The 14,592-nt window shown below is 41.8% G+C and overlaps 1 protein-coding gene across 1 annotated transcript in view; it reads left to right on the top strand.

The window, feature by feature from the left end:
• Nucleotides 1–7,012, top strand: part of ESAM (endothelial cell adhesion molecule) — a 67,252-nt gene extending 60,240 nt beyond the window's left edge. The window contains exons 3-7 of the mRNA XM_026671424.2: nt 431–644; nt 2,603–2,758; nt 3,479–3,601; nt 5,338–5,476; nt 6,204–7,012. Coding sequence (XP_026527209.2) covers nt 431–644; nt 2,603–2,758; nt 3,479–3,601; nt 5,338–5,476; nt 6,204–6,675 — 1,104 coding nt within the window. The 3' untranslated portion in view covers nt 6,676–7,012. The remainder of the gene's footprint in view (nt 1–430; nt 645–2,602; nt 2,759–3,478; nt 3,602–5,337; nt 5,477–6,203) is intronic.
• The last annotated feature ends 7,580 nt before the right edge of the window (nt 7,013–14,592 follow it).

Consider the following 14,592-nt stretch of genomic DNA (forward strand, 5'->3'; position numbering starts at 1 on the left):
GTGTTACAGCCCAGAATGTCTCTGCTTCAGAAATGGTAGGAAAAAGGTCGGTATGTTTATGCCAATGTTTCTCAAACTCAGCAGCTTTAAGGATGGGTGGACCACACAGGTGAAAGAATGGCCAATATCGGTTTATACAGAGAAAGAGGCCAAGTTGTAGGGTGCTCTTCAACCTTGGCAACTTGAAGAAATCTGGACTTCAACTGTCAGAATTCCTCAGCCAACCATGCTGGTTGGGGATTTCTGGGAGTTGAAATCCAAACAATGTAAAGCTGCCAAATGGGAGAGAATAATTGGTTTATTCTATGCATGCAGTTGTATGCATCCTTCATAGGTGTGTATTCAGACAAGTTTCATGTTGTGCGCCGTGTTTCATAGCAGCACACTGCTGTTTCAGCCAAAGCACTGAATCCTTTGATCTGTGTTCCAGATTCTGGCCTTTATGTATGAGACAACCAAAGTGGAAGACCCTGATCTCAAGCAGCGCCTTGGGTTTTTGTTCCGTATGCCTTTTCACAACGTCTCCCTTGTAATTAATAATACCAAAGAAATGGATTCCGGCCAATATATGTGCACCGTGAATGTTCCGGATGACAGTACAGTGAAAGGAAGAAACATCGGACTTGTTAACCTCACCGTTCTAGGTAAATCAACTTTATTCTGCTTTGCAGAGGTTAGATGGGGAGATGTGATCTTGGATCACTTAGAACACTTCATGTTCATGCAGGTAGCCTTTGAGTTATGATGGGTCACTTTTAGCAACCATTCAAAGTTGAAATGAACCTCCCACTCTGTTCTGTCCTAGGCCTCCCCAAAAAGCACTAAGTCAATTCTGCGTCCTGGCAAAAACCTCTTTTATTACATTAATGTGAATTTATTTCATTCACAGTCAGCCAACGGCTTGTGAAGGTATACTAATGAGCTCAGACCTTTATCAATCCTGGAACGCTGCCTGATAAATAGTTCCATGCTCAATGCTGGCAGGGAAGGGCTGGGTTATACAGACAAATCTCCACAAACAAATGACCGAACAAGCGTGTCGTTTCCTGCAAAAGCCCCCTCCCCTTTTGCTTCTCTTTTAATCCTGATGGGCGGGGCCATTCATCATTCACCTGTGGCCTTACTCCCACGTCAATCCTGAGTTCTTAATTGCGCCTTCCTTTTGGCAGCTCTGCGCATGCACAGAAGAAGCTCTCCTGTCTCACTGCTGTCCGAGCCCGAAGGCAGCTGATGACTGCCACCTACCCTGGCCCCATCTCTGCCTCTGATGCAGAGCCCATGTCCAAGCCTTCCTCAGCCTCCAGGAATGGCCGGGTTCCTCCCCAGCCTCCTCACTACTGTCCGACTCTGCTGCCAGCTCCATCATCTGCCGGCGGGCCACAACACACTCCTTATGATGAAGTTCTGATAGATGCCCTCCCCCATGGTCACCTGACTGTATTTTGGGTTCTTGGCAACCAGCCTGCAGTTTATGATCATTTGTAGCATCCCACAGTCCCATGACTGTGATTTATAATATTTTTGCTTTTCTGGTTTCCAACAAAAACCATCCCTTAGCATCAATGGGTTCAGTTTGTGACCTCAGGATAAATTGACTTCAGTTTGACTCCTTCACCCCACAACAAAGGTCAAAAAATTGAGTCAGTCACATGATGACCTGTTTTACAACCACCATGACTTCTGGCCATAATTGCAGCATCAATTATGGTTGTCAGTTAAGTTGGATGCATCAGGAAAAGATGGTTGCAAATCTTTTGATTTCTGCACCATACAGTTGAGTTTGGCAATCTAGCAGTTCGTTCTTTAGTTCAGCAGCCTCGTAATTCTGCAGAGCTGCATAGCAGTTTCCAAGGAGCACCCAAGTTTCAGCTCATGAGCTGTTTCAAAATAGTCCTGTTGGGTGCAAAAGTTCAGATTCACACGTGAAAGTCCACTTAAACTGATTTATTGCTATTCATGCCTGGGCACAGGAATCTTCTCAAATAACGGTTAACAGCTGCTAAGAGTTGGATACGAGTCAATGGAATTCAAAGGAGGCTGGACTTAGTTTGCTTATGACTATGTAGGGATTCTAGGCTGATTCCTCTTTTAACTTCACCTGCAGGTTTTGCCCCTCCTTCCCCTACAATTCCCATGGGATGGAATCTAGAAGGCGTGATTCTCCTTCTTTATGTTTTGTCCAAAGTGAGCACTGAAACTTCAGGAACCCCTTTTCTGCTGATATTAATCCAAGTTCAAAAAGATACCTCAAGAGGGCCAAAGATAGAATGGGGTCATATCTGAACCCCAATATTTTAATAGCACAAAGAAAGATCAAAATCAAAAGTTGTTTCTTGCTACAGGTGACATTAACAACCACCTCCTTGATGCATCCGTTAATATATAACATCCCTCCATATTTGGACTTCTGCAACAGACTAACATCATCTCTTCCCCTTTGAAAGTGGGTGGAATCCCTGAACGGATTCTTCTTCTCCCAGCTTTCACTAGAACGCCAATAGTTTTTTACAGCCAGTAGATGGAGCCATTTATTACCTTTTAAAGTGTTGAATGGTTTTTGTAGTTTCTTTAATAAAAAAAAGAGACCTCATTATTTTTGCAGTCCCACCATATCCACCAAAGTGTCAGTTTCGAGGCAGTGCACAGGTTGGAGGCAACGTTACCATGTCCTGCAAATCTGCTTTTGGAAAACCGGTCCCAGTTTATCGTTGGCAGCGGACTGAGCCCAGCACCCAGTTTTTCTTTGCACCCACGCAAGGTAGGAGTACTTTGCTCTGTAGTCCAGCACAGCTTGGACAGGGCAGGTTGGACATGGCTGTGGTTTTGGTGAAGAGGGGAGAAGTCCCCATGTATCTTTTGGGTCTGCTTTGCAAAACGAAAGGGAAGATTAGTCAAGGATGGAGTTTGATTCAGTTCAATGTGCATTGAATTTAATCCAGAATTGAAGGTTGCATCACTCTCGGAATATTTCATATTCTTCTTCATTCGCCTTTAGAATTATCATTTGCTGAAAACTTCTGAATGAAGCTCCAGGGGAGGAAGCAAGTTTTTGGGTGACACTTTAGACCAGGGGTCTCCAACCTTGGCAACTTTAAGACTTGTGGACTTCAACTCCCAGAGTTCCTCAGCCAGCAAACTGGCTGAGGAATTCTGAGAGTTGAAATCCACAAGTCTTAAAATTGCCAAGGTTGGAGACCCCTGCTTTAGATTCAAGTTCTACTAGGGTTTCTCAACCTTGGCCACCTGAAGACATGTGGACTTCAACTCCCAGCATTCCCCAGACAGCATGGGACTCTGGGAGTTGAGGTCCACCTGTCTTCAGATTGCCAAAGTTAAGGAGGAGTACTATTCTACACCTGGCTTAGTGTAATGGGAAAACTTGATTTAGGTGCTCAGTCAGGTCACTAAGAGAGAGCTAATGGGATCCTCTTGAAATGCAGTTCTGTTGGTCTGAAGCTTGCTTGGCATTTTTTCCCAGATACCAAGAAGGGGATGCTGACATTGACCAATCTTACTATCGACATGTCTGGGCTGTATCTCTGCAACGCCTCCAGCATAGCTGGCTATTCCAACTGCACACTCAATCTGGAAGTACATCCACGTGAGTCTCTCCTTGACAGCTCAAGATCTCCCTCTACTCTGCTTCCATTTACATGGGAACTTTTAGGAGCAAGAGAAGGTCGAAATAAATAAAAATATCACCATTGCAATCAGCTGTATCCTTAAAAACAGCCTCCCACTTCCATTTGAAATAAAACTCCCTTCGGTATCAAATTTTAGGAAAACGTGGAGTGTTTCCTTGGCCACTGTATTGAAGGTGGTCCACCTAGCTAGGAATCTGGAGTGAGGACTGTTCCATCTGGATTAAAAGATGCTGTTCATATTCCTGATAGAAATGTCTATCGTCTTAACAGTCTATTCATGCATCCGCAGCCAAGGTGAAGTAGTGATCAGGGCATCCTTCCTCAACCTGCCTGCTCTCCAGGTTTCTGCAAGAAAAATATGGGCTTCCACTCCCAGAATTCCCCAGCCAACATTGCTAAGAACTGTCAGTGTTGGTCCACAGAGAGCATTTAGGACCATGATGGCCACCTATGGCACATGTGCCAGAGGTGGCATGCAGAGTCCTCTCTCTAGGCACATGAGCTGTTGCCCCAGCTCAGCTCCACTGTGCATGCGTGTATGCGCCTCCTGCTGGCCAGCTGGTCTTCGGATCTCTGCTGCACATGCAGGGGTGGGATTCAAATTTTTAACAATCGGTTCTGTGGGCATGGATTAGGTGGTGGGCATGGCTTGGTGGTCATGTTATTGGCTGGGCGTGGCCAACTCAATATCACTCACATCGAGGCACGCATCTCCTCGCCTGGCCCCTCATGACTGTGGGGATGCTGCAACAGTCGTAAGTTTGAAAAATGGTCATAAGTCACTTTTTTCAGTGCCATTGTAGCTTTGAATGGTCACTCCACACAAGCAAGGTACCAGCAAAGGAGGGGAAAAAACTGCAGAGACGTTCCTGAGACAGGAAGTCTAGTCCTGCCAAGAATGTAATAAGGGTTAACAGAAAAGCAGTTTCTGTAAGCAACACCAGAAAGTTTCCTTCCTGCCTTCCTTACAGGATTAGGCCAGTAATTTCTTCTAACAACCGGTTCTCTGAACTGCTTAGAATGTTAATAACTGGTTCTAGCTAATAGGTGTGAACTGGTAGAATCCCACCCCTGTGCACATGCGTGAGGCAGGGCGTGTATGGGGGTTGCGAGTGTATGCGTGGGGTTGGGGCCACACCCATGCACAGGGCCCAGGGGTCATATGTGGGGGTTGCGTATGCATGTGTAGGGGCAGGGATCACACACGGTCATGCAGCATGCATCGGGGACGGGACGCATGTGCGGGACATTGCATTTTGGGGATGTAAATGCATACGCGTGCTTTGGGCACTTGGTTAGCCATCACTGATTTAGGATAGGAAAAACCAAGGAGAACCATCTCATTTGTTCATGAAATGGTTTGAGCAGTCAATATTTCCCAGTCTAGTCTATTTCATAGTTGTTTATGATAACCATGGGGGAAAAAAAGACCTGTATAGCCTTTTTGGAAGTAAGGTTAACATCAATGATATATAAATACATGTTCACACAGAGATTGGGTCCAAAATATGTTGTGTTCGATGTGAACAGGTTAAAGAGATTTTAATTAGGATTAAGTAGACCCAAATGTCTAGAGAAGAGCCAGGAGGTTGGGAAACGTTGAGATAGGTCGGATTGCTGAAATCTTTTTTTCTCATCTCAGTTAAAAAAAACACAAACCAAAACATCTTCACTGTTGTGGCTCCTTTTGCAGCATTCAATACAGCCATGGTGGCTGGTGCCGTCGTGGGGACCCTGGTTGGACTTGGCCTGATCATATTTTTTGCACTTCAGATGTTTATCTACCGAAAGAAAAAGAAGGAAGCCCAAGATGACATAGCCAATGAAATCAAGTAAGTAATGTAGAACGTCTGGCACTGATGATAGCAGAGGTAGGAAAGAGTGTCGACCATGTGTGGTTGGATTCGAAGTCCATCAACCTGACTCTCTCTATAGCCAATGACCAGGAATGGTAGGAATTGTTCCCTGGAGCATCTGGAAGAAATGTCTCAGCTAGACTTTGTGTTTGGATCATCTTCAATATTTTTTTGTTGACTATGTGGCCTTTGGTCTAGGTGGTCTAGGTTTGGCTCTTTTCTTCCACATGTTTCATTGGCCAGCTAGGTAACATCCATGCTGTGCCAGGTAGCACTGATAACATCACCCACTTGGGTGATGAAATGTCTGCAAGAAAACAGCCAAGCTCAGAGAACACAAAGGACCTCAGGGTTTAACCCGAGCTACAAACATTCCTTTCTATTGGTTCTTTCTGACTAGTTTCAACAAGAAAACACTTTGTGTTGGTAAGATACCTGTACAACAGTAGAATGGTTAATCTATAGTGGTTGTGGGTTCTTTTTCTCTGAGGAGGCCCCTGGTTGAATTAGTTTTGTAGCACGGGTATAAATCCTTGCAAGACAAGACCCATTTAGATATTCTGTTGGATAGAAAACACAGTTTAAAATGTTGAATTTTGAAGATTTTGAAAGGACTTAAAAACATAAAAATCATAGATCAGTAAGGAAATGGAATATTGGGAAATAAGTTCATAGATCCCTATTTTCTCCTTCCCCACTGCAGGGAAGATGCTGTAGCTCCCAAGACGCTCTCCTGGGTGAAAAATTCCTGCACTGATGGACTCTCCAAAAATGGAACGTTGTCGTCCATGAACACAACCCGGGATCAGAAACCCTATCCCATCCGGGCCCCCTCAGACACAGCCTCCATCACCACTGCTGCAGGAAGCATGGTGGGCTTCAAGGCCCCTTTTTCTGACCCCAGAAATGGGACCCTCACACCAACACCCAGTCTTTCCAGCCAATCACTGCCCCTCTACTTCCCACCGGTGATCAACGGAGTCCAGTGCCATCATGCCAGCGTGCCCACCCACAGGAATAACCTCCACCGGACAAACAGGGCTCAGCCACAGGCCCCCCAGCAACAGGAGCCTCCTGTCCCCACTGCTCAAGGTTTAACGGCCTCCACTCTGAATCGCATGGGAGCAGTGCCTGTTATGGTGCCTGCTCAAAGCCAGGCAGGATCTTTGGTGTAAATGGGTTGTAACGCCATAGCTCTCCATGTGGATATTGGTTTGACTCCTCACAAGCACTGTCGAGAGACAGGCATGCATTGTGCTGCTTCGCCGGCCTGTCTGCAGAGGTCCAGGGGTCTGTGTGTGTGTGGGGCTTGGATTTGTTCTTCAAGTGACCAAATGTCAAGACTTTGCCATAAGTGAGACCTTATCAGGACTTCTGAAAAGGACTTTAAAAAACATTTTGGTAATCAGAAGAGCTCTGTTTATCTGCCCATCTTATTCTTCTTGGTGCACCAACCCCATTCCATCTTCTCTGGGAATCTACTTAACAGAGACTATGTTTAACTGGATTTTTTTAAAAAAAGTTTGTTCTCTAACATGACTCTTAATGTTGAGGAAGAGAAGCAAGCTGTGGTTTACTCTCTTGGCTTAGAACAAGGGTCTTCAAACTTGGCAAGTTTAAGACTTATGGACTTCAATTCCCAGAATTCCTGAGCTAACATGACTGGAGAAGGAATTCTGGGAGTTGAAGTCCACAAGGCTGTCAAGTTTGAAGGCTTATAATAAGAGAAGGAGGCAGATCTGAAGCAAAATGGGTGATTCTATCTTCCTCAATACTTTTCAAGAAGTAGCCCATAATGGGAAACTCTTTGGACACTTTGGAAGGGAAGTAAAGATAATTGCAACCTACCTGACTCCATGTCAAAAGTCTACACCAGAGGTCTTCAAACTTGGCAACTTTAAGACTTGTGGACTTCAACGCCCAGAATTCCTCAGCCAGCATAAAGTTGCCAAGTTTGGAGACCTCTGGTCTACACATTAGAGAAATATGCACAAATAAAAACGTGATAGAATCCTAGCTGCCACCCTCTGGGTAGATAATGTTTTTCAGCAATGGGTAATAGAAGTGTAGCCAAGGTGGTAGAGTGACTTTCTTGTCATTCCTGTCTCCTTTTTCCACCTCCCCAGAAGACGCCACGCTTTGCAACAGAAAATTCCTATTTTTATAGGACCCTAAAATGCTTTCCTAAGGTAACATTTCATATTAATCCAAGTTAATCATATAATTCAGCACTGTCAGATGGCATAGTCCTTATTAAGCTGGAAACACACAGATTTGTAGCGGTTCTAGACTAGGACTTTCTATCCCACCATTCTTGTGCTGAAAATTTGGGGTAGGGGGTTTCTTTTGTTTCATAGCATCCCTACAAGCCCACTTTTTGACGTAGTGGTCCTCTTTTGATTAATGTAGGGTATAACCCATGGAACTACAGACGTAGAATATGCTTTTCAGAAAGTGCTCACAAACCTGAGGAAGGCTAGAAAGCAAGTCAAGTTGAGGAAGGATTCTGCCTTGAATATTGTGTACAGGTAGTCCTTGACTTATGACCACAGTTGGGACTGGAACATCTGTTGCTAAATGAGAAATTGTTAGGTGAATCTCATCCAATTTAATGACCTTTTTTACCATGGTTGTTAAGGTGAATCACCTTGCTTATTAAGTAAATCACACAATTGTTAAGCAAATCTGGGTTCCCCCAGTGACTTTACTTGTTGGAAGGCACCTGGGAAAGTCACAAATGCAGATCACATGGCCCTGAGATTCAGCAGCTGTCATAAATATATGCTGGTTGCCAAGCACCCCAATTTTAATCACATGACCATGGGGATGCTGCAATGGTTGTGTCAGAACCAGTTGCAAGTCACTTTTTTCGGTGCCATTGTAACTTTGAATAGTCACCAAACAAAAAGGTTGCAAATCAAGGACTAGTTGCAGTCATCCATGTAGCTTTATTACTAGCAATACAAGATTGATTTAGAATTGCTTTCTTCTAGGGTGATGGTTGGTCTAGGACTGGGCTCCCCAAACTTGGCAACTTTAAGATTTGTGGACTTTTTTTTTTTTTTAAACAAGTTTTATTAAAAATTTCAACAACAAACAAATCATTACATATTTAAATCTTTTCCTGTCTTTCTACAGAAATTTCCCCAATATTCTCATAAAACACAAACAAACACAAACAAACATAAAAATCTTTTAGTAAAGTACCTTGGCCCCAGTTACTCTCTCTTTGCATGGGCAGCGCATATCACTCTTCACAATTCTATCTTATTTAATCCATCTTAATTAAATCATTATATTTATATCTTTTGCCCATTCATTATCCCTCTATCTCTTCTTATAATAAAAAGAATTTCTCCTGAAATCACTAATCAGAGTATGATGCCTTTCTATCCTTCCCTAAGTTAGTAAAATTAACATTCAACATAACAAATACCCAATTCGGTTCTGCTTGGTACATTCTATCCACCAAAAATGTTTAAATACATTGTATCCTCCTTTCCTTCAATATTTTATTACATTTTAAAAATCAATCATTATTAAAGACTTCAACATTTTAATTTCTTATTAAATCTTAAACCATTCTAATTTACTATTTCAAATATAAATGTTACAATACCATCTTCTGTACCTAGCAGAATCTTTCTTACAGAAGTTTATATTTCATCCTTTGTCCCTAAAACAAATTCCTCTTCTCCCATCCAATTTTAAAACTTTGAGGCTTTTTCTCCGCCTTTCCCTTTCTTTCTTCCCCCACCAAATCTTCCTACCCCCTTCTTCTTCTAACCTCTGCCTTGCTGGGATCCCTTCTCTGTTGTGTTCCCTTTTTCTCTTGTTTGCTATCATTATATTTACTTTGCATCATATTTTTCTCTTTCTCAAATGTTTTTTTAGATCTTAAGTCCTTCATTTTCCTTGCTCTCTTCCTTCCTTCTTCCTTAGATAAGTTTTGGGATTCAATAAAGATGGCGTCTTCGTCTTTTCCTTGTTGTTGTTCTTCTGTTTCCATCTGTTTCATTGTCTGTTGGTAATTGACCAGCGCCATTTCTAGAAATAGAAAAGCTTTTTCCATACCATCTTTGCAGGCTGCTTTTGTTTGCTCATATTCATCCCTCAGGTCTTCAAAAGGGAAAGCCATTATAAATAAATCTTTTCTTTTCTTTATTCCTCTTTCTTCTTACACCAACCAAATATTCCGAGAGAAAGGTAAAACAATCCCAAAATCCACAATCCTCAATAAATCCAAGCAAGCCAAAATTCCCCTTCCTCTTCCAGGGGTGGTATCAAACAAATAAAAAGAGAGTCCAAATCTATATTTTAAAGCCTTATTAAAATTATGTTTCTGTCCTCAAATCTTCAAGGCATCTCCTCCAACAAGATCCAGATTTATATATTTTCTTTATCCTCCCTTCTGGCTTAATTCCGTCGGGAGGGAGAGTAAACTTTCCTTTCAGCACCTCAAAATAGCCACTTTTTTTCTCTTGTGGAAAAATCATCAAAAAACCATCTTTTCCAGGAATTAAATTAGATAAATCTCAAAGCCCTGGGTCGACCAAGAAGAACTTTCACTTTCAATAACTTTCTTCTTCCTCCTGCGCATACTTGCCCGGCTGCCGACTTCTTTGTGGCGGCCATTATGGACCGCCGCTGCACCGTCCTGGTAAAAGGGGGTTCTGCTGGCCAGGGAGGGGGTCTGCAACACCCCCAGACCCTTCCTCCGGATCCCCTTACCTTCAGCTACCCTGCAGGGCAGCCTTGCTCCGCACCCATCCGGATCGGAGCCCCAAAACGGCTAGCGGGCAGGGATCGCAGCAGCTTCGCGAATCCCTACCGCCGCTAAGCCGACAAACCGGAAAAACCAAGATTTGTGGACTTCAACTCCCAGAATTCTCCAGCCAGCTGTGGTTTTCTCTGCAAGTCTACCTTGTATTTTGTGGAGGTGTCCCTCACCCAAATAAAGCCAGTCAGTTGCCCTAAGTCAGAGGTGTCTAATCTTGGCAACTATAAGACGTGCGGACTTCAAGTCCCAGAATTCCGCAGCCAGCCATTAAAGTTACCGAGGTTGGACATCTCTGCTCTAAATGAGCAGGCTGTTCTCTTCTAGGCAAAATAACTATCTGTTCTGGCTCCCAAACCTATTAGTATTTTTAAAAAAGAGTCTTAGAATAAATGGAATCCCTCTTATGACTATGGTTAGGACCTTCACACCTGCAGGGTTGATTCTGGAAAATATGCTTTTATTCTGATTTGTGTCCTACTGTTTCTTAGTGAACCACATAGGAACTCTACTCAGATATTCTGCATTAGTATTTTTGAAACTTGGCAACTTTAAAATGTGTGGACTTCAATTCTCAGAAGTGTCAGCATGTCAGTTCAGAAACATTGTTCTTCCTGCTCTCTTGCGGTTAAGGCCAAATACTGCCTCAGGTCTATCAAAATATTACATCTTCCATAACTCTTAAGAACATGTCTTACAATATTATAGAAGAACTTCTACCAGGCCTCTTAAATGGACTGTTTGAAGGACACCTTTTGCATCTTAATATATATTGTGCAATTATGTTTATTCAATGGACAAATTCCTATATCTCTTTTTCTTTTTTTATAAATGTAGATGGAGTAAATAATTTATACTTCTAGATATTAACAGGTCTGTGAATCTGGACAGGAGTCCTCTAACCATTTTCATGCTAGCTATTTTTATTTTTCAATGGCAATAAGATCCTTCTGTTGTGTGGGAAGGTAGGGATACACTGAAGTATTTTTATGTACAGTTTTGAAATGTATTATTTTTCATAAACAATCATTAAAAGTATTTGTTTTTATATCAACTAAAATCAACCAAAGTAAGGCAGTTTGCATGGGACTTGTCTATGTGTGTGTGTGGAAAGGGAAAGACATTGAAATGCATTTATCACAACTTTCCTGAACTAAAACTCCAGGTTTCTTAATTGTTTTCTTTTTACAACAAGGACTAACATGATAAGCGATATAGGATAAAAGAACAAAAGCAAATAGAAACACAAGGTTAAAAAGAAATAAAATCCCAGCTCCAAACAAAAATCAATTAAAATAAGGATTGTCTTCAGAAGTTGTGGCTGTTCCATCACTACATACTTTTAAGAACAAACTGGACAACCATTTGTCTGGAATGGTATGGCTTTCCTGCTAGAAGACCTCCAAAATCCCTTCCAACTCTGTTAAACAAGGGGAAAAAATGCTGCATTCTCAAATCAAAATTTGCTATTGGTGGATTCCATTCATTGCAAAATATAGTACAGCTAACTTAAGGCACTGATTTAACCCAGGATAATAGATGGGCTAAAGTTATTGGACAAAGGCGGTTGCAGTGTTCTAATGAACTTATCTGGAAAATTGTTTGCTTGGGCGTAGAACAGTGGCGTTTGTTTCTTCCAGTAGCTTAGTTAATGATTTCCCAGAGTGATGTTTGTATTTCGTTTCTAAAAGAAAGCCATGTCATTGACTCTGTGTTTCAGTATGTTGTTGACATACATGTAGACATACACGTCTGTATTTAAAGCTCAGCTAGATCAGCCTGGAGCCTTTCTGAAATCGATTGGTATATGAAGACTTGACACATTTATTTTCAGATCCATGGAAATGGGTGATAATTAAATACAGCATAAGGGGATTTTTTTTTACTGCATTTTATACAGATTTAGTTGGCCGTCTTATAACAAACTCTGGGCGGTTCCCAATTGAAAATTAAAACCAAACACATAAATAAAAATGTGGTGCCAATCAAAGTTCTAATGTGCAATTATCTAGTCTCCTGGTGCTTGGAGGGGGGGAGTCAAATCTTCAAAGCCTCATGGAAAGTTAAAAGGGTGGAGGCTGGCTGAATGTTCCATAGGGCAGGGGCTGCCACAGAAGAGGCCACAGAAAAGGCAAGCATCCTAGCTCCCGTCTGATGACAGTATTTAGCAGAAAAAATAGGAGGAGTGTGTGCCCACCCTATCTGGCCCTGTAGGACAGGTAGATGTTCTTTAGGGAAAGATGGTCTCGCAGATAACCTAGTCATGTAGGATTTTAAACACACAAATGCGCATACAATGTTAATGTTCCCATTGACAAACCCAACCAAAGCAAGCACGACCAAGACGATCCAATCTCTTAATACAAAATTTTATTGAGTACATCATTTCGGCACAGGTGGGGCTAAACCAGATCTGGCTATTTCCCACATAACCCCACGTAATCAAAATATAGATTCTCTCCTCCTCCTATTAGACCAAGTCACATTGTCCAATTCAGTCTCATCGTATTGTTATGAGAAAGCCTTTGGCTCTGGCAAACACCTGCTGAAGTGTCCTTGGTTCTCATGGCTGTCTCCTTGATGTCTGGAGCTTACATTCCACCAACCCCTTCCCTCTCCTCTGGTTTGTTGGCAAGCGGAGAAGCAATAATAGTTGGAACGGCAAAAGTGCACTTTGAAACTTGACAGGCGGACCTCCTAAAATGAAGAAGATCCCTGGTAAACAATAATTACATATTATCATTTACTTTGAACTCCCCTGGAAGAGCCCTAGCTCCTGAGGATACTTGCATGGAATCTGCTTATTAAGCAGTCTGCCTTAATATGATGGGCTTTGATCCACCTTGCCTCGGTAATTGGATAGCCTTTCCATTGCACCAAGCATTGCAGCTTTCCTGGATAGCACCTAGAATCTAAGATTCGTTTAATCCTCATAGTATCTTTTCATCCCACCCCACCCCCACACACACACACTATAATTAGGCCTGGGGCATCTTTTTCAACTGACCTTAAGTTAAAGCCTTAACTCCCAGAATTCTCCAGCCAGCTGTGGTTTTCTCTGCAAGTCTACCTTGTATTCTGTGGAGGTGTCCCTCACCCAAACAAAGCCAGCCAGTTGCTCTAAGTCAGAGGTGTCTAATCTTGGCAACTATAAGACGTGCGGACTTCAAGTCCCCAGAATTCCGCAGCCAGCCATTAAAGTTACCGAGGTTGGACATCTCTGCTCTAAATGAGCAGGCTGTTCTCTTCTAGGCAAAATAACTATCTGTTCTGGCTCCCAAACCTATTAGTATTTTTAAAAAGAGTCTTAGAATAAATGGAATCCCTCTTATGACTATGGTTAGGACCTTCACACCTGCAGGGTTGATTCTGGAAAATATGCTTTTATTCTGATTTGTGTCCTACTGTTTCTTAGTGAACCACATAGGAACTCTACTCAGATATTCTGCATTAGTATTTTTGAAACTTGGCAACTTTAAAATGTGTGGACTTCAATTCTCAGAAGTGTCAGCATGTCAGTTCAGAAACATTGTTCTTCCCTGCTCTCACCCCGAGTTAAGGCCAAATACTGCCTCAGGTCTATCAAAATATTACATCTTCCATAACTCTTAAGAACATGTCTTACAATATTATAGAAGAACTTTCTACCAGGCCTCTTAAATGGACTGTTTGAAGGACACCTTTTGCATCTTAATATATATTGTGCAATTATGTTTATTCAATGGACAAATTCCTATATCTCTTTTTCTTTTTTTATAAATGTAGATGGAGTAAATAATTTATACTTCTAGATATTAACAGGTCTGTGAATCTGGACAGGAGTCCTCTAACCATTTTCATGCTAGCTATTTTTATTTTTCAATGGCAATAAGATCCTTCTGTTGTGTGGGAAGGTAGGGATACACTGAAGTATTTTTATGTACAGTTTTGAAATGTATTATTTTTCATAAACAATCATTAAAAGTATTTGTTTTTATATCAACTAAAATCAACCAAAGTAAGGCAGTTTGCATGGGACTTGTCTATGTGTGTGTGTGGAAAGGGAAAGACATTGAAATGCATTTATCACAATTTTCCTGAACTAAAACTCCAGGTTTCTTAATTGTTTTCTTTTTACAACAAGGACTAACATGATAAGCGATATAGGATAAAAGAACAAAAGCAAATAGAAACACAAGGTTAAAAAGAAATAAAATCCCAGCTCCAAACAAAAATCAATTAAAATAAGGATTGTCTTCAGAAGTTGTGGCTGTTCCATCACTACATACTTTTAAGAACAAACTGGACAACCATTTGTCTGGAATGGTATGGCTTT

Source organism: Notechis scutatus, chromosome 7, assembly GCF_049901735.1.
Source record: "Notechis scutatus isolate UNSWTSFEM ecotype Mainland chromosome 7, rNotScu1.2, whole genome shotgun sequence".
NCBI classification, from domain to species: Eukaryota; Metazoa; Chordata; class Lepidosauria; order Squamata; family Elapidae; genus Notechis; species Notechis scutatus.